At 38.7% G+C, this 20,678-nt stretch overlaps 1 protein-coding gene across 1 annotated transcript; it reads right to left on the minus strand.

Annotated features, from left to right (window-relative positions):
• Positions 1–503: 503 nt before the first annotated feature.
• On the minus strand, positions 504–19,896 carry LOC137241095 (juvenile hormone esterase-like). The gene is made up of 5 exons (XM_067768316.1): positions 19,086–19,896; positions 9,328–9,725; positions 2,917–3,250; positions 2,719–2,851; positions 504–761 (listed from the first exon to the last, which is right to left on the minus strand). Exons 1-5 carry the CDS (start codon positions 19,894–19,896, stop codon positions 584–586), a joined length of 1,854 nt encoding a protein of 617 aa, XP_067624417.1. The 3' UTR covers positions 504–583.
• Between the last annotated feature and the right edge of the window lie 782 nt (positions 19,897–20,678).

Genomic DNA, 20,678 nt, shown 5'->3' on the forward strand with positions numbered 1-20,678 from the left:
CATATTTTGGGGGTAACAGGTCATCAAAACTGGTCATAAAACGATTTCTACCAAATAAAATGCCAGTTAGCGCCAACCGAAACGGAGTCTCCCGGATTGTACAAACTCTTTTGATAAGAACTTCCCTGTGCTGCAGTAGTGTTAGAAGATCTGGAACACCCGGTAAGTGAACTTGCCAATTAAGCAGGGCCTGGTACTGTGATAACAGGAACATCAAAAAAATCATACAAAGGAGGTCAGGATTTTTCAAACGGTCTAGTATCATTGCATTTGCAAACTGTTGTAGTATCTTTACTCACATCATGGTGTACTGTATCTTTTTAACAACAAAAACTATAATTTATTTTTCCAACATTAGACTGCAAGTCAGCGACAGTCAATTCAGAACAAAATGTGAAAATAAAAATTTAAAAATGAAGAAAGTTGTTCAACTCCGTAGCTTATATTTGCTATTGCAACGTTTCCAATATCAAATTCACAAAACTCTGAACTGCCTAAAGCAATTTATTTAAAACTAAGTATGTACGAATAAATATATCTAAGGAATAAGAATTTATAAAACTTATTGTTATAAAAGTATGTTTTACTTTATTGTTGGCACTGGAAAGAGTTGATCCCATATTCCGAATCTATCTGTGAAGATGCCACCCTCAAAAACTTGCATATTTTTGTCTATTTTCAAATAAGGTTTTCTTGGGTCATTCGAATAAAGTGGCCATCTCAAATTTTTCAAAACAGGATCGGTGGAATTGTTTGGATTGCTGAAAAGAGAATGATTTAATAGATTTTTATACAACCATTCTAGGTCAAATAAATAAGGAATTAATAGAGTTTCCAAAAAATTATGTCCTATTTCAATCACATCCCACAGAGCACTAGCGACTCTGGCAGACTGCAATTGCTTCTCATTGTAATATAAAGTTTGTTATCAACTGAGAGCTACCACATCAGCCAACTCGTTTCTCTGTACTATGGCCTGCTTCCAACTAAAGATTCACTATGTCTACTAGCCAGTTTCACTCAATAAACTTACTACAAATCGTTGTTGTGACTAGAAAGATAAAAGCCGCATGTCTCCCTTATGACTGTGACAGTAATGTAGTAGGAACTAAATCCCGTATCGGACATTTAAATGTTAAAGTTTAGTAAAGAAAACGGCCCTAAAGTGGTATATTTTTAGATCATACTAATGGGAAGTAGATCCTGCGGTAAATGAGGACAAGATGATAGTAATGTTGTCATCCAAGAAGGAACAACGCATTCGCGTCTTGGCAGTCACGATGACGGATATAAACTTGAAACTGTGAACCAGCGTTAACAGGGAAAAGAATGTCAGTTTAGAAATTTAACGGAGAACAACGCTTGTCAACAAGTGCTACCTTGGACTGAGTAAGCAATTGAAAAGTATAGTCATACCCTGAAGTATGGAGAGAAGATGAGATGGCTCTTGGAGTGTTTGATAGGGAGGTAATTTTATGCGAATGGACGAAGACTCTTCAGCCAATTTCAATCAACACTGCAGTTTGGAAGCAGAGGATGAATGATGATGAACTGAGAGTGGCCTTCCACCAAGTCTTAAAAGGCGGACCGCAAATTATCTGGGTGGTAGACTGCACAATAATAGCCACAGGCCCAGGCCCACAGATCGATAGGCTTTGCAGCAGAATAAACGGCTACCTCCCTGAACTCTCTAGTTTGTTCGCCTCGCGAAACCTGGCATTATCACCGACTAAATCCTCCGCGACCCTATTTACAACATGGACGTCCCAAATGTCGACCATTTTAAACATCTACGTCGATGGCACTACGCTACCGACTGTCCTACACCCCAAAATCTTGGATGTGACGTTTGATCAGGATCTATATTTTGGTGAGCATGCAGCCGCAATTGTACCGAAAATTCAGAGCCGCAATAAAATCCTCAAATCTTTTGCTGTCAGTACTTGGGGGAAAAGACAAAGAAACGCTCATTACCACTTACAAAGCAATTGGCCAGCCGATCGCATGGTACGCGTCCCCTATATGGTCGCCAAGCCTAAAAACTACTCACTGGAAGAAGCTACAGGCCTGCCAAAATACTGCTCTCAGAACCGTCACGGGTTGTCTTCTTATGTCCCCAACAGACATCTGATTGATGAGCCAACACCGCCCAGGAGCTTAAGGAGTCATTTCCGTAAGCATTTTGAGGAAATACGGCATCTGAGAACTCAGCCGTATGAAGCCAAAAACACAAACAGGTCCTCAGTGAACTCCACAAACAGGCGTCGGACCTTTATGACAGGAATTGCCCGGTGAATCCAGTACTCAAAAACAGTACCCAAAACTTGCGGAAGAGGAACGCATACTCCCCAGGGAAACGCGAGTCACTCTTGCTCAACTTCGTTCTGGATACTGTAACAGGCTAAACTCTTACCTATCCAGAATTAACCCCGACATACAATATGTATGCCCCGCTTGCAATGTGTCCCCACATGACACCAACCATCTCTTTAATTGTAATGTGGAACCAACGCCTCTAACACCCCTCTCATTATGGTCCAGCCCTGTTGAAACAGCAAGTTTCTGTGGACTCTCGTTAGAGGATATTGATGACAATTTGTGATCGGTCGCACCTATTGGTTAGGGCGAAGCACTGCTGCAACAACAATAACAACAGTGGCCAGTTCACATTATGTAACTTTTGACAAGTTTGGTTAATACTACTTATTGTAATCTTACCCTGTCTTAGCGAATTGCGCCCACATTCGGGTTAAATTTTCTATAACAACATGTTCATCATCGGTTTGCGTAAAGTTTGGAGTCATCACAGGCACACGCAATAAATATAGCAATTCATCATGATGGACGGCACCTTGATAAAATATTGTGCACATTCATTTTTTTATAAATTTTATTTTTTAACATATAAGAACTTACCGAATGTTTGGTTTTGATACTTGAAATGACTAAAACGACCCTTGTATGTGAAAAGATAGGTATACACGGGTACAACGGATGATATTAAACTTAAGAAACGATGATATTCAAATCCAATAACTGCATCGGAATAAAGTTTTCCAAAAGAGCCCAAACTGTCGGTAGTTTGCAAATCTCTATTACCCAAATAGCTAGCCCTCAGCTGTGTACTTATTTGTTTGGAACGTGGTGTATCACGTTCATACATAAGAACGATTGGTGCGTATTTTTCGAAATTTTCATTTAACCAACCTCTGACAGTATTATTTTTTAAAAGATCTGAAATGCAACGAAAGATTGTTTAACTGTTAAATATGTACAGGTTGTACAACCAAAATATTTATTCAAAAGCAGAAGAAACTCAAATAAAAGGCAGCCTCAGTTTAAGTATTGGTAGTAAGTTATTACTCCGGCTAGCTTAGTTATATAAAATGTGATCACTAATTTCTAATGCGGATTTTTTTTGTTTACCAACAAGCATCGAAAAAATATTTCTCCAAAGTTTGGTAAATGCACAGTTCAGAAGTTGATATTCAACACCAATGTTCAATTATTTTCAAACCTTTGAAAAATGTACAGTTCTCATATTAATAACACACCTTATTCTCCCAAACTATAAGAAATTATCAACCCTCTACACCATTTCTAGTTGTAAACGGGAAAGCGTCAGATATAAATGCAAAAGTGTTATATGGAAATCAGAATAGTCAATTGTGTAAGTGCGAAAGCGTCACTTCGATATGAGAATAGTCACTTGTAAATGAGAATAGTCAGTTGTAAATGAGAATAGTGAAGTGCAAATGCGAAGGCGTCACATGGAAATGCTAATAGTCACTTGTAAATGCGAAGCCGTCATTTGAAAATTAGAAAGCGTCAGTTGTAAATGCGAATGGTCAATTGTAAATGCGAAAGCATCAAATGAAAATGCGAAAGCGTCATTTGTAATTGAGAATACGTACTGAGTTATAAATAAGAGGGTATCATTTGAAAATGCGAAAGCGTCATATGGAAATGAGAATAATCACTTGTAAGTGAGAAAGCAAATCCAGACTAATTGCTTAAATAACGTAATACCGTGGTTAGCTTTTAGGATGGTATTTAACTACTACTTACTTCACTAAAATAACACTAGGTATTAATTAATAAAGTTTTGTTGATTATTCCCGTTATGTCTCACGGACTTCGGACTCCTTATGCAATTTTTGAAGTAAAGTCCAAGTTCTGCTACAGTGGTGGGAAATGGGTAATGAGAGGGAACCATTACATTATACTTTTACATAAACCGCTTTACGATTAATAAAGTGCATGCACCAAGTGAGGTAATTGTGCTGTGCAAAGGAAGTCCGTTGTTCGCCTATTATCATGTGGGCTTCTCTTTCATGGGCAGTGCATTGAACCCATACCAATATGTAGTCATTGTAATTACTCGATGTACTATTTATTACACGTTTATTTAAATTCAATGTTACAAGCAGGGTTGTGCGTTTACAACATTTTTTGGATTGTTTACACTTTCATTGTAAACAATTGTAAACAATGTAATCAATTGTAAATAATGTAAACAATTGTAAACATTTACTAGCATATGTCACTTCAACTTATATTCAACTTATATTGTAAACTGTCAAGTCAAACAGATCGATTGTTGAACACAGCAGATACTTCTAGAACTATGCTTGGAAAACTGGAAAATGCTTAATTAGTAGTAGGCTCTTTCTGACTCATAAAAAAGCAAAAAAATGAATTGTTTACAAAAATGAATTGTTTACGTAAACAATTAGCTTGTAAACAATTACATTGTTTACATGTAAACATTTGCTGTATATAATGAAAACAGTTTACAGGCCCAACCCTGGTTACAAGTACTCAATAAAACGAATTTCGCAAGTTCAATTGACAATTTTTATTCTATAAGTTTTTCGCATTTTCACTTTATGCTTTCTTACTCAAAATTTACTCACTTTTCTCATTTCTATATAACGCTTTCGCATTTACAGTTGACTATTCTCATTTCCATATGGTGCTTTCGCATTTTTAAGTGATACTTTCTTATTTATAGTTGACTACGTATTCTCAATTACAAATGATGCTTTCACATTTTCATTTGATACTTTCTCATTTACAAATGACTATTCTCATTTACATATGACGCTTTCGTATTTTTAAATAACGCTTTCTCATTTCCAAGTGACCGTTCTCATTTCCGTGTACCGATTTCGCATTTACAGTTAACTAATCTCATTTCCAAATAACGCTTTCGCATTTACAATTCGGTATTCTTGTTTACGACTCACTATTCTCAATTACAAATAACGCTTTCGCATTTACAAATGACTATTCCCATTTACAAGTGACTATTCTCATGTCGAAGTGATGCTTTCGCATTTACAATTGGCTATTCTCATTTCTATTTTCAAATGATAACCTCTTATTTATAACTGAGTATGTATTCTCAATTAAAAATTACGCTTTCGCATTTTCATTTGATGCTTTGTCATTTGCAAGTGACTATTCTCATTTCCATATGACGCTTTCGCATTGACAATTAAGTATTCGCATTTACAACTGACGCTTTCGAATTTACAATTCACTATTCTCATTACAACTGACTATTCTCATTTACAAGTGACTATTCGCATTTCCATGTGACGCTTTCGCATTGAGTCAATTGACTATTCTAATTTTCGCATTTACATTTGACGCTTTCTAATCTACAACTGGCTAATCTCATTTACAATTTACAAATCTTATTTTCAAATTGCACTTTCTCATTTTCAAGTAACTATTCTCATTTTAAAGTAACTATTTTCATTTCCAAATGTCGCTGTCTCATTTACAACTGGAAATGGTGTAGTTGATCGCCTCATTACCATGAAAACTTCATAAATAAAACGATTTTCAATATCGCCGTCTTAGAATATAAACCTATTGACAAACTAGTCCCTATATATGTATGTATACTAAAATCGTACCAGATGGCATACTAGCCAGTATATCCAATAGGGTCATACCAATAAACACACTAGTCAGCTTCTGCACCCGCATTATACCAGGTGTCATACTTATCAGTTTTTGCATTAGCATAATACCATGTATCAGGGTAATACCAGTTGACTTATTAATCGATCAAGGAATCAGCTGAATGTGTTTTAACAAACTATTCGGTACATGCATTAGTCAATATACATACCAGTTCCAGTCGGGTTTGAAACAGTATATGAAAATTTGGTTGGTGTTATGTGGGGAAACAAGAGGTGTTGACCAGCAAGTTGGACAAGTATGTGTTTAACCTTTTACAGTTCCCAGAAAGAAGTTGGGCAGAGTGACTCTCTCGGCAGTCTGCTCTTTTCATCTTGTGCAAGAGTTGGTTAATGTGTATTGATAACAGCAATATTGAGCAAACAATACCCAGGCTTACGAAATCTTTATGTTTATCTGGATGGATCGACTGAGCTGGTAGGTATCTTATCGTAGTGCTTAGGGCGATGTTTCCTTATCCATCTGGGAGGCGGGATGCTCCGTTGTTTGCTTGGATGTCCCGCTTTGTTACAAAAACTATCTGTTCGGCATTTCGTTATGCTCCTTTAAGTTGAGATCCTTTACCTCACTATGAAGGTGGTGTTAAAGGTAAAGGGTCATAAGAGACTTCCCGTAGTAGTCCTGAGTGCAGAATTTTGGCACGCCTGCAGCCTTTTCCAGTGTGTGTTTTTTAAGTCAGGCCACCAAATCGGCGACGCGTAGCACATGAACGGCTGACCAAATACTTTGTAAGCTGTGCTGCCGGCAAGCGACTTGGAGATTTTCTTACGGCTTTGTACTTTAGATACAGTTTCGGAGGCATGTGCCTCGACCTAAGATCTTTGGGTGACTTACAGTCGTTAGCGTAACGATATCGACGTGAACGTCCAATATTTGCGCTATCTCTACATTCCACGTCTTAAATAGTGTGGCCGGGGACCTAGGAAGTGATGTTAGCTCGTTCTGGTGTACAAATCAAACGAAAACGGGGAAAGGACACCCTGCGCCACCCCCTGTCTAATAGCGTTTTCTTTTCTGGCAAAAGTGTTACGCTTTTTTTACGCCGCGCAAGGGTTGTAAATATATTTTGTTCTATTCTGAAAAGCAGGTAACGCCGTTACGGGGTATTTCGTTCTTTTGTGAAGATTGTTGTCTGTTCGCAACGCAAAAACTTTTACCCTGCATAAAATGGCGGTGTGGCAGTGCAACTCTGCTAAACCAGCTGTTCGTGACAATTTATTTTCGCAACTTCACAAATTTTTAGCAAAGAAAATTGAAATGAAGGAAATAATTGCTAATGAATTTTTATTATTATTGACAGCGTGTTTGTGAAAATCAGCTAATACACGGGGTAGCCATTTATGTTCTTTGCATGCACTATAAATGTTGAAAATTTTCTGTGGTAGGAGTAACTCTATTAAACATTGTAAATTTTACCAAGTAGCGCAACTAACAGCTGATCGGTGAAAATTCGCACATTCACACGCACAGTCCTCGACTCAGTTTCAAAAAAAAAACTTTAGATTATTTAATTCAAATTTTAAAGTGAGATAATCCTTACAAATTTATGTATACAGAATATATATGGCGTTTTTGTTGTTATTAAAATAATAGTTTTATTTATATTAAAGCTTTTATCATTTTATTTTTTAACTTTGAAAAATCTCCGAACACCATTCCTTCATTATATGATATTCGACTGCCTTCCACTCTATTCGCAACATAACCTCTACTTAAGCTGCCAAACTATATAGTAAACAATGCTATTAAAGCTTTACCATTTGCTTAGGCAACAATTTATTTCGGAAAAGAAAACGCCATAAGCCTTTTAGGTTCTTGGTATTTTTTCTTAAATTGAACAGGTGCTTGCCAACCACCCAGATAATTTGTGGCCCATATTTTTAGTCAAGGGTGAACCACCTATGTCTTGGAGTAGTATGAAGTGGTTGACTGTGTCAAAAGCTTTCAAGCCATGAGCACCGTTCCATGATGCGGTTTTGGGTGGTTCCGTCCGCAATTTATCTATGTATTAGTGGCGTTTAATCGAAGACTTGCTTGATTAAATAAGGGAAGCAGGACGGTTTCCAACATCTTCGCTATTGACTAAAGGAAAATATCGGCAGATACGACTCAACATCAATTGGTGGCTACCCAGGATTATCCTTGCCTTCCTCCGTTATTTTGGAATGACAAATGTAAAAACGACAAGTAGAAAACATGCATTGCGTAGCTGATGCCCTTAAGCCCAAGGAGTTTTAGCATCGGTATAGCTATTCCGTCTAGGCCTATTAAATTAGGCTTGGCTTTTTTAATGGCTTCATTAATCTGCAGAAGTAACGGTGAAGTGTGAGGTTTCATGCTTGTACTTATGTGCCCGTTGATTTGTACGACATCTAGCCTTGTTAACTGAAGTATGCATTGCAAATTGCTGGTAGAAAACGCTTCCGTATTTCTTCTGGTCCGACAGACGAAATTCCTGCTAATGTACCATTTAAAAGCTTAGTAGTATAGATAACCTCACAGTTAGCTATTCAAACACGAACGAGTATGACTGTTAGTCACAAAATTATAGTCAACGAAGTAGAAGGTTTGCTGACTACTTTGGCTTTTGACTGCAGGAATGTTTTGTCTGGTTGATGTAATAGCTCCTGCTTATGGGACTTACAGGTTTACACTTTAAGGCGAAGATATGAACTTGCAAGTTTACCAGATTTATGGGTTTGGCGATGCCATCTCCGAGTTTTAGTATTGTAATCTATCAATTGTGTCCAATTAGAGAATTATATTTGACACAATTTAAGTTCTATCCTATCCTCAACTATATGTATTTTTTTAGGACCCGCATACAGTGTGTATTTGGTGCCGATGGCTGTTTAGGCCAATTCTCTGATGTGCTTATGCAATGATCGTGACTTGCAGATATCGTTGCATACCGAGTGCTTGGCACTTTAATGAGCCTCTTCGAGTTCGGTTCGTGATTTAAAGCCTTTTTTATTTAAAACGTAAAAATTTTAAGTTAACATATATAAAAAAAAAAAAACACAAAATACCTTAATTAAATAAAAAAAAAAAAAAAAATTCTCGGCCCACTCCGGGATTAGTGGGGATGATTGCAGAATTGATTGAAGTTTTTTATGAGAAAAAAAAGGGCGAAATTCGAAAAATCTCAAAAAACTGAAAAATTACAAAAAAAAAACTTTAAAAATTTTTTTGAATTTTTTCCGAAAAGCACATTTAAAAACAAATTTAAAAAAAAAAAAGATCCCAAAAGGTCAATTTTTGAAAAAGTTATAGCATTTTGAAAACAAAAACGGTGTTTTTTTAAAAATTCATAAGACGATAGTTCAAAGTCACCAACACAATATCACGATCCATTAAATGTTCAGGTCCAGCAAAGTTTTTACTCTGACCCGATACGCTATAAAATCCACCCGGATGTAGATACACCACCACGGGCTTTCGCCCTCTTATATCACGTGTATATACATTCAAACGTAAACAATCCTCTGATAAATCAGTTATGTTTTCAGTCACTTGTGGGCACATAGGACCATCCTGTGTTGCATCATAAATATTCGGTTTCCATGGCAGATATGGTATAGGATTGCGAAAACGTAATATCCCAACTGGCGCTGATGCATAACGTATACCACGAAATGCTTTAAAATCTATACCCAAACGAGATTTTAATGCTGTACCCAAAATTGTGCCTAATGTAGTATTAACATGAACCGCATTCGCGTTATCGGCTGCTATTAAAGCGATAACGAGGTAGACTATTGTGTAGAGCTGCATTTTCTATGAGCTATTCCAAACTGTTTGTAAAGTTCAACTGAAAAAATTAGCGCTCAATGTGTCGTATTTATACACGGATGTGACCGTTTAAATAGTATAGGGGCGGGTCGTTATATCAAAGCCCTTTCATTACGTTTATCGGTTAGGTAAGATCAGGACGTTTTACTCGAGGCGTTTTTCTGGTTTATTTACTGATATTCAATCCTCGATTGCCTTTTAATGTTGGTTGAACGTAATAAAAATCGACCTGAAAATTGACTTGTGTAAAAGAGCCAATGAACATTAATCCAGATCCTGGTCAAAAGTTAACATGCAAATGCAACAACAACGTTGTGATCCTGATATTTGTCTAGATCAATTTCGGATCCACAGAGTGGCCCTGTTGATTTCGTTTTTTATGGTTATGTTTTGACAGTCAACCCTTTTACTTTACATACATAAGCATTAGGGTGTCCGATATTTACCAACTTCTTTCCACTCGATACTACATAAATATTTCTTATAAGTCTGAAAACAGGTTAAAACAAGCCCTGTTAAGGCACTGTTCAATGTTATTTAAATAAAAACTGGCTCGTTTGAGTTCAGTATCAATAATCCATAAAGGAGATTAAATTTGTTGCTTGTGTCAAAAACAAAAGAGGAGAACCGCTAACCGATCTAAAATCGCCGCTGATTCATAGTTTTTTTTGCAGAGGTGCAATTTATATAGGTGCGTATCTACAAAAAAATACGAAAAATACAATAACAACAAAAATGTGCAATAGTTTTTGACATATATGTAGATTCTGACAATAGTAAAATGTTTAATATTAGCTTTCAGAAGATTGTTATTAGCCATCATTCAGTGAGTTTTCTAGCTCCGTATCACGCACAATTCTCAAGGGAATGCTCTGGATCATTGGGAGGCTTGAGAAACAGAGGTCGAGGTATTTTTGTATACATGAGTTGTGATAGCAGATGTCCCCGTTGTATTTCATTTGACTTTTTTTTTTTTTTTAACTAAAGAATTAACAAATTATCTGACTCACAAATTGAACCAGACTTCTATCTGGATTTATCTGGCTCAAATCATTGTTGTTGCATTTACATGCAAATTATTTATCTGGCTCAACATCTTTGCGACGGGATGATGGCTATTAAGTTCCAAAACATTTTTTACGTGTTTTAACTGCCAACGCCGGTTGTTGAGTATAAGTATTCTAGTTGTTTTAATTTCAAAATCCCAAATAATCTTATATAGAAAATCTACCGCATTTGTGGTTTAAGGTTTTAAACTAAAATTTTAGGATGCTATTGGGGGGAAAATGTTTGTAAATAACACACATCCTCTTTTGTGTACACATGTGGTGAGTGCTGCCAACTCGCATTAAACTATCCCGAATCGTTCCAGTTAAATAGTGGCCACAATCAGAAAAAAAGGGAGATTGAGTTTTCTTGCACATTAGGAATCCCTACTGCTAAGTCCATTCGCATCACAATTATTCGCTACGCTATCATATATTTGATCCCGACCTCGGCCCCAGGGACAATGTCCTAGAACGTCACTTATCTGTCCGGTCAGGCGATGTAAACCTGCTGCTCCTACTGCCACCTGCTGCCCCAGTGGATACCGCCCTAATATAAGCGCCTTACTCACTGGCAACAATCGCATTATCTTAGGCGATTTCAATGCGCATGTTGTTGTTGTTGTAACAGTGTAACCCCATTTCAATGCCCATCACGATCTATGGCATTCAAACTTGCAGGCGGACAGCAGGGGTGAGATGTTGGATGTTGGTACGAAGCTTTCACAGTTCGCCAGATATATCAATCGTGAGCGCAGGACTCGTAAACTGCGTCAACTAGCAGCCGATGATAACATTGGCATCCGACCGCCTGCCAATACTTATTTCACTCGAGCGTGCCGCCAACTTCATTTTCACTGAAAAACGCACTTTCATAAACTTTAAAAAAGGAAAGTGGGATGAATACAAATCCTTTACAGACAGCCGCTTTGCTCCCCTCCCGATGACGCTACCGACTGTCTTACACCCCAAAATCTTGGGTGTGACGTTCGATCAGGATCTACACTTTGGTGAGCATGCAGCCACAATTGTACCGAAAATCCAGATCCGTAATAAAATCCTCAAATCTCTTGCTGGCAGTACTTGGGGATAAGATAAATAAACGTCCATTACCACGTACAAAGTAATTGGCCAGCCGATTGCATGCTACGCGTACCCGATATGGGCTCCAAGCCTAAAGACTACTCACTGGAAGAAGGTACAGGCCTGCCAAAATACTGCCCTCAGAACCGCCACGGGTTGTCTTCTTATGTCCCCAGAACACCATCTACATAATGAGGCGAGAATACTCCCCATCAGGGAGATAAATGAAATTGCTAACTAAACAGTTCCTGTTGAATACCAAGGCAGTCGGTTCTATGTACCGGAGCGACTCGGGATTTTTCCCGACCAAGGGACTGTCATTTCAGTGTAACCCCATTTAATTTTTTGTGTCCCTCTCACAAATTGTCATCCTCCCATCAGCTCCTTGCAGCGGGACTGCTCCATATTCTCTTGCTCCGGGAAGGCATCGAACCCAATCCGGGTCCGTCTCCTGCCCTCGGTCCTGAGAAATGGCTTTGCTGCATCTGCCGGAAAAGAATATTTTTAGGGCGATCATACTCTTGTCAGTGTGTCTCTTGTAAGGGATGGTTGCATCGGACAGGTTGTTCTGGGCTAGATCCTAAAACCAGGCGTCCACGTAACTTCTATAAATCTTTTGTGGCTCCTTGCTGTTCACGCCCCTGGGACGTCCCGTAGTCTGCGCCTTAGAGCCCCCCCCCCCCCACTACCTTCCAGCAGCCCCGCTGCTCAGCAAGCCACAAAAAGAACCCGCTGCTGCTCGCGCCCCACGGCACCACCAACTCATACGGCTGCTCCCACTCATACCTACAATCTCCGTAGTAGAGTCGATAGCAATGACGAGCATCAGCCCCTGCCCCCGTCTTCTCCCCCCATACCCAAATACACCGGGTACCCCAATGCTTACCCAAGGACGTCCAGTCCCAAGGCCACAACAGCAGTTGCGTCCTAGCTTTCCACAACCCAGAATGACGACGTCTCCCCCTATGCACTTCAGAATTCTGCAGTTAAACTGTAATGGATTAACTGGGAAGATCACGGAGATAGTCGATTTCATGAAGCGGCACAATATCCGCATTGCTGCGATTCAAGAGACTAAACTCGCAGCAAGTTCTGCACTGCAGACCTGTTCTGGGTATAATGTCCACAGAAAAGATCGCAAGAGCGGAAATGGAGACGGCCTCGCGTTTATCATACACCACTCTGTGCAATATCATATATTTGATTCCGACATCGACCGCAGGCACTGTGTCTTAGAACGTCAAGGCTTATCTGTCCGGTCAGGCGATGCAAACCTAGAAATCATCAACATCTACATCCCTCCTGCTACCTGTTGCCCCAGTGGATACCGCCCTAATATCAGCGCCCAACAATCGCATCATCTCAGCCGATTTCAATGCACATCACGATCATTTGCATTCAAACTTACGGGCGGACAGTAGTGGTGAGATGTTGGAGGATCAAATAGAAGAAACGATGTTCTGCACAATAAACGGAGACGCCCCCACTCGTATGGTACGAAGCTTTCACAGTTCGCCAGATGTATCAATCGTGAGCGCATGACTCCTAAATTGCGTCAACTAGCAGCGAGAAGGGTTGTTGTTGTTTTTGTTGCATTGACGACGAAGACACTCCCCGAAGGCTTGCTTGAAGGCATGCTGAAGTATTTTTGAATGCATTCAAGAAAACAATGCGATACGTTAAATTTAAAAGATACTTAGTCCGACTGGGTTTGTGTACGTGCCAGCGCCATTTCTGCCCGCTAATAGGTTGTCGCTATTTTTTTAGAAAACAAAATACAGAATAGACATGCACTGGCAAAAATTTATTTCTTCCCACTTGAACTTAAAAATTGAATATGGAATATACATATTAGTCAAAAGTTTGAAGTAAGAAGATAATTTAAGATTATCACTCATTATCTAATAGAATATAAGAAATAATAGCCGTGTTTTTTTTAAACAGTTTTATTTAGCTTGACGCATAGATCGAAATATTTCAAGAAATCCTATTTGCGCTCCGATTAGACTAATATTTGGAACCCATATTACATGAATAGAAAGCGACATATAGAAAAAAATCGCCACCAGGTGGCGCAAGGATCGAGATATTAAAAAATCTTATTTTACGAATTTTCGAAGTTTTTACAATGTACTTTTTACTAGCTCTATCGCCATTTTTTTTTTTTATTTTTGGATTTCAAAGTAGGTGTGGTCACGCTTCCATAAGAAGCTCTAGTTCAAATAGTTTACAATAAAATCAGCTTTTTTTAATCAAATTGGTGACACTGGAAGGTATACATGAACATTCGTCGGCTTAATGCTAAACTGGAACTAGATAACATTTTGTCAACCATCTTAATGTAGGTTTAATTAATCCTTTTAGTTCACATCATCCAACAAACATTCGTGGATTTTTAGTACTCATTGTTATCCTAATATCAACTACTTGTTCCTTTGTTTTGATACCTTCTAAAGGATTTCAAATGATGTTTGATCACTGATTCAGCAATAGCAGTATTATCAGTTGCGAATTATAAGTGTTATTTTCAAGTAGTCTAATAAAGACCATTATTGCATTATTCAATATTGGAGTTATTTATTCAACACTTTAGTGACTCGAACTTAGCAGAAGGTTGCAAATAAGAGGATTTGCAGTAAATTCGTTACAACTGGTGTCAGAAGAGGAATTGTTGAATAAATTCCGAAGATTTTGAATACAACTTGGACATGGCAAAGTTCAGTGAATTGAAGATCCAGCAACTGAAGAAGGAGTTAATGAGCCGTGGATTGAATACAAGCGGCATTAAACTCGAACTTCAGGCACGATTACGAGATGCAATGGAAACAGAAGGAATTAGCGTGGAAGAGTATGTCTTTCTTTCCTCTTGATGGCGAGGAGACAACAAAAATTGGAGAGAAAAATGAAACATCGCAGACAGTTACGAGCACAGACTTGAACACGATTTTGGCTGCAATATCTGCTCAAACGTCGACAGTGGCATCTCAACTGGAATCACAGGAGACACGTATAGCATCTAAGATGGAAAAACAACTAGAATCACAGGAGACACGTATAACATCGAAGACTGAAGCACAAGAAACGCGCATTTCAGAAATGTCGTCACAAATATCAACCGATATGGCATCCCAACTGGAATCGCAGGAAACCCGTATAACATCACAATTGGAAGAACATAAGACATATTTGGCATCTCAACTGGAAGCGTAAGAGGCACGTATATCTGAAATGACGGCACAAATTTCGGAACAGGAACCATAGCAGCTCTTTGTGAAACTGGAAGAGAAGGATGCAAAAATTTTACAACTCGAGGACAAAATTGATGCCGAGATAGGAGCGTTAAAAAGTCGTATGGAGCAGTTACAACTAAACCGCCCAGCTGTTTCAGCAAGCAATCCAAAGGTAAAAACGCCATCATTTGACGGTTCTGTTCCTTTCCAGGTCTTTAAGCTACAGTTTGAGAAGACCGCAACAGTGAACAACTGGAATGCTGAAGATAAAGTTGCAGCTCTATTCGTAGCATTGAAGGGGCCAGCAGCCGAAATCCTATAGACGATTCCCGAAGGAGAGCGGAACAACTATGAAGCATTGATGGCCGCTGTCGAGAGGCGTTATGGAAGCGAGCATAGAAAACAGCTATACCAAATTGAGTTGCCAAACCGTTACCAAAAAGCAAATGAGACATTGCAGGAGTTTGCTTCGGATGTTGAAAAATTGGCTCATCTTGCAAATGCGGACGCACCCGTGTAATACACTGAAAGGGTAAAGATTCAGAGCTTTATTAACGGCATACGTGACGTCGAAACGAAGAGAGCCACATACGCGAACCCAAAGCAAACATTTGCTGAAACGGTAACTGACTCAAGAAACTGCCTCCCTATTGAGTAAACCAGCATATAAGGTTCATCGTGCGGAAGTAGAAAGACCAGAGTGGATAGACACAATTTTAGAAGCATTGAAGGGTACGCAGCAGAAGAATAATGATGCAGTCAATTGCTTTAAGGGTGGAAAGCCAGGGCACATTGCGCGTTATTGCAACACCAACCCTAACAGTTCCAACAATGTGGGTGGTCATAAACGCAGAGCTGAAGGAGATGATCAGATCTCCAAGACCAGTCAATCGTTAAACTAAAGCGAGTCAGCCGCAAGGGCCGACAGCTGGCTCCCTCAATTGAATGCCCCATAATCTCTATCTCACAAATTGGAAGAAGGTCAAACAATCTTACTGTCGGAGGACATGTGGATGGAAAGGAACGTTTATTGACTGTAGATACGGGTGCATCCCCTTCCATCATTCGATCAGTTTTATTCAACAAGAAGATAACACCATTGCTTGGAGCAAGATTACGTACCGAAGCAGTCATCTGGGCAATGGTTGATGGAGATTGTGGGACAAACAAATTGTGGGTTGTCGAAGCAGCAAACAAATCAGCACTGAACATACTTGGAGAAAAAACCCTGGCTATGACAAAACAAGATGAACGAATTCCAGTAAGAGTACTCAACGAGTTCAAGTCACCACTCAATTTGACCAAAGGAGCTATTTTGGGAAGATGCCAAGAGGCTGAAGTAGTTATTAACTGTGAACAGCTCCAGGAACACGTTTCATCTAGTAATACTGATCCTTCAAATGACATCACAGCATGGACGCAGGAGCTAGAGGAAGCCTATCAGAGTAAGGCAAAACAACTGCTCCTATAGTACGTGAACATATTTGACCAGGATGGTTCCAAACCAGGCCGCACCAACGTTGTGAAAAATCAAATTGACACTGGAGATGCGAGGCCGATCCGTCAAGCTCCACGTAGTGTTCCACTGGCGAAGCGGGAAGTTGTGAGTCAAATCATATAAGAAATGAGCGACAGCGGCGTCATCGAACTATCAGCTAGGCCATGGAGCTCACCGGTAGTACTTGTAAAGAACAATGATGGAAAAATGAGGTTTTGCGTGGACTTCCGGAAGTTGAATGACGTTACGAAAAAGGATAGCTACCCATTGCCAAGAATTGACGACACTCGGGACTCGCTATCTGGTACGAAACAGTTTTCCACACTGGACTTGAAAAGCGGCTACTGGCAAGTTGAGGTGAAGGAGGAAGATAAAGAGAAAACTGCCTTCAGTGTCGGTGATGGTCTTTGGCAATTTACAGTGATGCCTTTTGGACTTTGTAATGCACCAGCTACTTTTGAGAGACTCATGGACCAGGTACTGAAAGGTCTACATTGGTGTACCTGGACGACATCATCGTATTGGGCAAGAACTTTGATGAGCATCTTAAGAACTTGGAGGAAGTTATTTTATCATGAAACACTGAAAGAAAAAGACTGGTAAAATCAACCGAAATACGGGTCAATTCAACCGAAATTTCTGTAAATTTTTATCCATCGCAAAAAGATGTTGAATCAACTGCTCACAAATCGTTAGTAATCAAATGAACAAAAAAAAGTGGTTGCGACAGCTTTGTATGAAAGTACCTATGTTGCCATATAAATAAATAAATGTAAGGCGCAATAACCTCCGAAGAGATTTTAGGCCGAACTTCTCTTCCAATTTGCGTCGTGCTCCTTTTTTCTTACAAATTGGCGGGACGCGACCTACTTGTTTTATGCCGACTCCGAACGGCATCTGCGGGGCAGATAAGTTTTCACTGAGAGCATTTCATTGCAGAAATACACTCGGAGTGCTTGCCGAAAACTGCCGAGGGGCGACTCCGCTTAGAACATTTTTCTTCTAACGCTTGTTCTTAAATTTCGATGTTGCTTTTCCCGAGGTGTGAACCCAGGGTCTTCGGTGCGGTAGGCGGAGCACGCTACCATCACACCACGGCGGCCGCCATATAAATACGTAAATATGTGACTACATAAATACGCATGCTTGCTACATATTCATACATATGAATATAGAAATGAAAATAGTAGTCACAAAACTTATTGTCAATTCTTTCAGATGCAGCTCAGCTCATTCTCAATTTCTTCCCTCGCATGTAGTTGCCTCAATTGATTGTTTCGAACAAAACTTGTAGTATAAATGTTGACGTAACATTTTAAAAAGAGAACTTGTAAGTTATAGAAAAGTAAAGAATCAACATGCAGGAAGGTAATTCACCACTAGAGTAACTTTACATGTAATTCGGCAAGTTTAATTTTCGTAACTCTTTAAGTTGAAACGATTCCAAAACAACTTAAACTTTTATTTTGCCGGAAACATCAACATGAAAAAAGGATGTTTTTTTATTATCTTATTAGATTCTTTCGCGTGAGTGAAAATTCATAAAAACTTGAACAAAATGTTACTAAGTTTGGAAAAATCCTGTTCGTTCAAGCAAAACTTTTGCAACTAGAGGGCGCAATTTTGCATTTCGCTTGGACGAGAAGTTGCAACATTGTACCCGATAAATAGGTGTCCCGGTATCTCATAATTTTTTGCACAGTAAATTCAAAAAAGTGTTTTTTCGTTTTGTATTGATAACTGAAAAACTAGTTTTTTATTGTTTTCCCATTTTGTGTGTTTTTTTCGAATTGATGGTTTTCTTATTTTGGTGTTTGTTTTTAACAAGTGGCACCATCATCATAAGTACAAAGTAGAGAGCGCAGTGAGCGTAAAATTCTCTTTGAAATTTGCTTATGTATTGACAGTTGATCGGAATCTGTCAATTTTACAAAGTTTTGTTGACTTAAGAGCTACAATTTCTCTTCTGTTGAAATGACTAAACTAATTTGTTCGCTTGACAAAGAACTCGGTCGAATTAACCAAAATTCGATCAATTTCAGCGAATCGCCGTTAAGTCAAGAACAACAGCACCTAGTTGTTTATTTTACTAGCACCATTTCTTTCAGTGCATTGGTTCTCAATTTATTCGCAAATTTAAGTACTGCCATTGATTAATTTCAACGCAACCAAGGTGCAATTTTACCTTAAACCTTACGCTTACAGGTCTTTGTTATAAATACAAAAATTTAGTTTTACTAAGGCAACTGTAGATTTTTTTACATGCTCTTGCATGCTCACGCGATACAGCAAAAAGTATTAAAATTAGATTGGTGAGGAAGCTAGTAGAAAAATCATTCCACACTGTGTTCTAACCATAATGAACTGACTCATTCTTCGAGAAATATTAAATAAAAAGTGTGCACTTTCTTTTCGTAACTTTCCTAACACTAACACACATACATACCTGATTCAAGCAATCCACAAGTATTGCAGCCGGTTCTCTCGGACAATTCAATAACTCCGCTTGCCTATCACTCAGTATTTTTTGATGTTTTTCGAAATGGAACTGCCCCAATGGTGTCGAACTCATCATAATAGCACGATGGAATAATTCTTTAGACATTGGAGACATCATATGTAAACCAATACTAAAACTGCCTGCACTATAACCGAGCAGTGTAACTGAATTTGGATCACCACCAAAATTGCTAATATGGCGCTGAACCCAACGTAGTGCTTCAACTTGATCTTTTAAACCAGCATTTCCAGGCGCTTCAGCACTGCCCACAGCTAAAAAGCCTAATGTACCAAGACGATAGTTCAAAGTCACCAACACAATAGCACGATCCATTAAATGTTCAGGTCCAGCAAAGTTTTTACTCTGACCCGATACGCTATAAAATCCACCCGGATGTAGATACACCACCACGGGCTTTCGCCCTCTTATATCACGTGTATATACATTCAAACGTAAACAATCCTCTGATAAATCAGTTATGTTTTCAGTCACTTGTGGGCACATAGGACCATCCTGTGTTGCATCATAAATATTCGGTTTCCATGGCAGATATGGTATAGGATTGCGAAAACGTAATATCCCAACTGGCGCTGATGCATAACGTATACCACGAAATGCTTTAAAATCTATACCCAAACGAGATTTTAATGCTGTACCCAAAATTGTGCCTAATGTAGTATTAACATGAACCGCATTCGCGTTATCGGCTGCTATTAAAGCGATAACGAGGTAGACTATTGTGTAGATCTGCATTTTCTATGAGCTATTCCAAACTGTTTGTAAAGTTCAACTGAAAAAATTAGCGCTCAATGTGTCGTATTTATACACGGATGTGACCGTTTAAATAGTATAGGGGCGGGTCGTTATATCAAAGCCCTTTCATTACGTTTATCGGTTAGGTAAGATCAGGACGTTTTACTCGAGGCGTTTTTCTGGTTTATTTACTGATATTCAATCCTCGATTGCCTTTTAATGTTGGTTGAACGTAATAAAAATCGACCTGAAAATTGACTTGTGTAAAAGAGCCAATGAACATTAATCCAGATCCTGGTCAAAAGTTAACATGCAAATGCAACAACAACGTTGTGATCCTGATATTTGTCTAGATCAATTTCGGATCCACAGAGTGGCCCTGTTGATTTCGTTTTTTATGGTTATGTTTTGACAGTCAACCCTTTTACTTTAGCACTTACATACATAAGCATTAGGGTGTCCGATATTTACCAACTTCTTTCCACTCGATACTACATAAATATTTCTTATAAGTCTGAAAACAGGTTAAAACAAGCCCTGTTAAGGCACTGTTCAATGTTATTTAAATAAAAACTGGCTCGTTTGAGTTCAGTATCAATAATCCATAAAGGAGATTAAATTTGTTGCTTGTGTCAAAAACAAAAGAGGAGAACCGCTAACCGATCTAAAATCGCCGCTGATTCATAGTTTTTTTTGCAGAGGTGCAATTTATATAGGTGCGTATCTACAAAAAAATACGAAAAATACAATAACAACAAAAATGTGCAATAGTTTTTGACATA

This window comes from Eurosta solidaginis, chromosome 1, assembly GCF_040869045.1.
Source record: "Eurosta solidaginis isolate ZX-2024a chromosome 1, ASM4086904v1, whole genome shotgun sequence".
Lineage (NCBI taxonomy): Eukaryota > Metazoa > Arthropoda > Insecta > Diptera > Tephritidae > Eurosta > Eurosta solidaginis.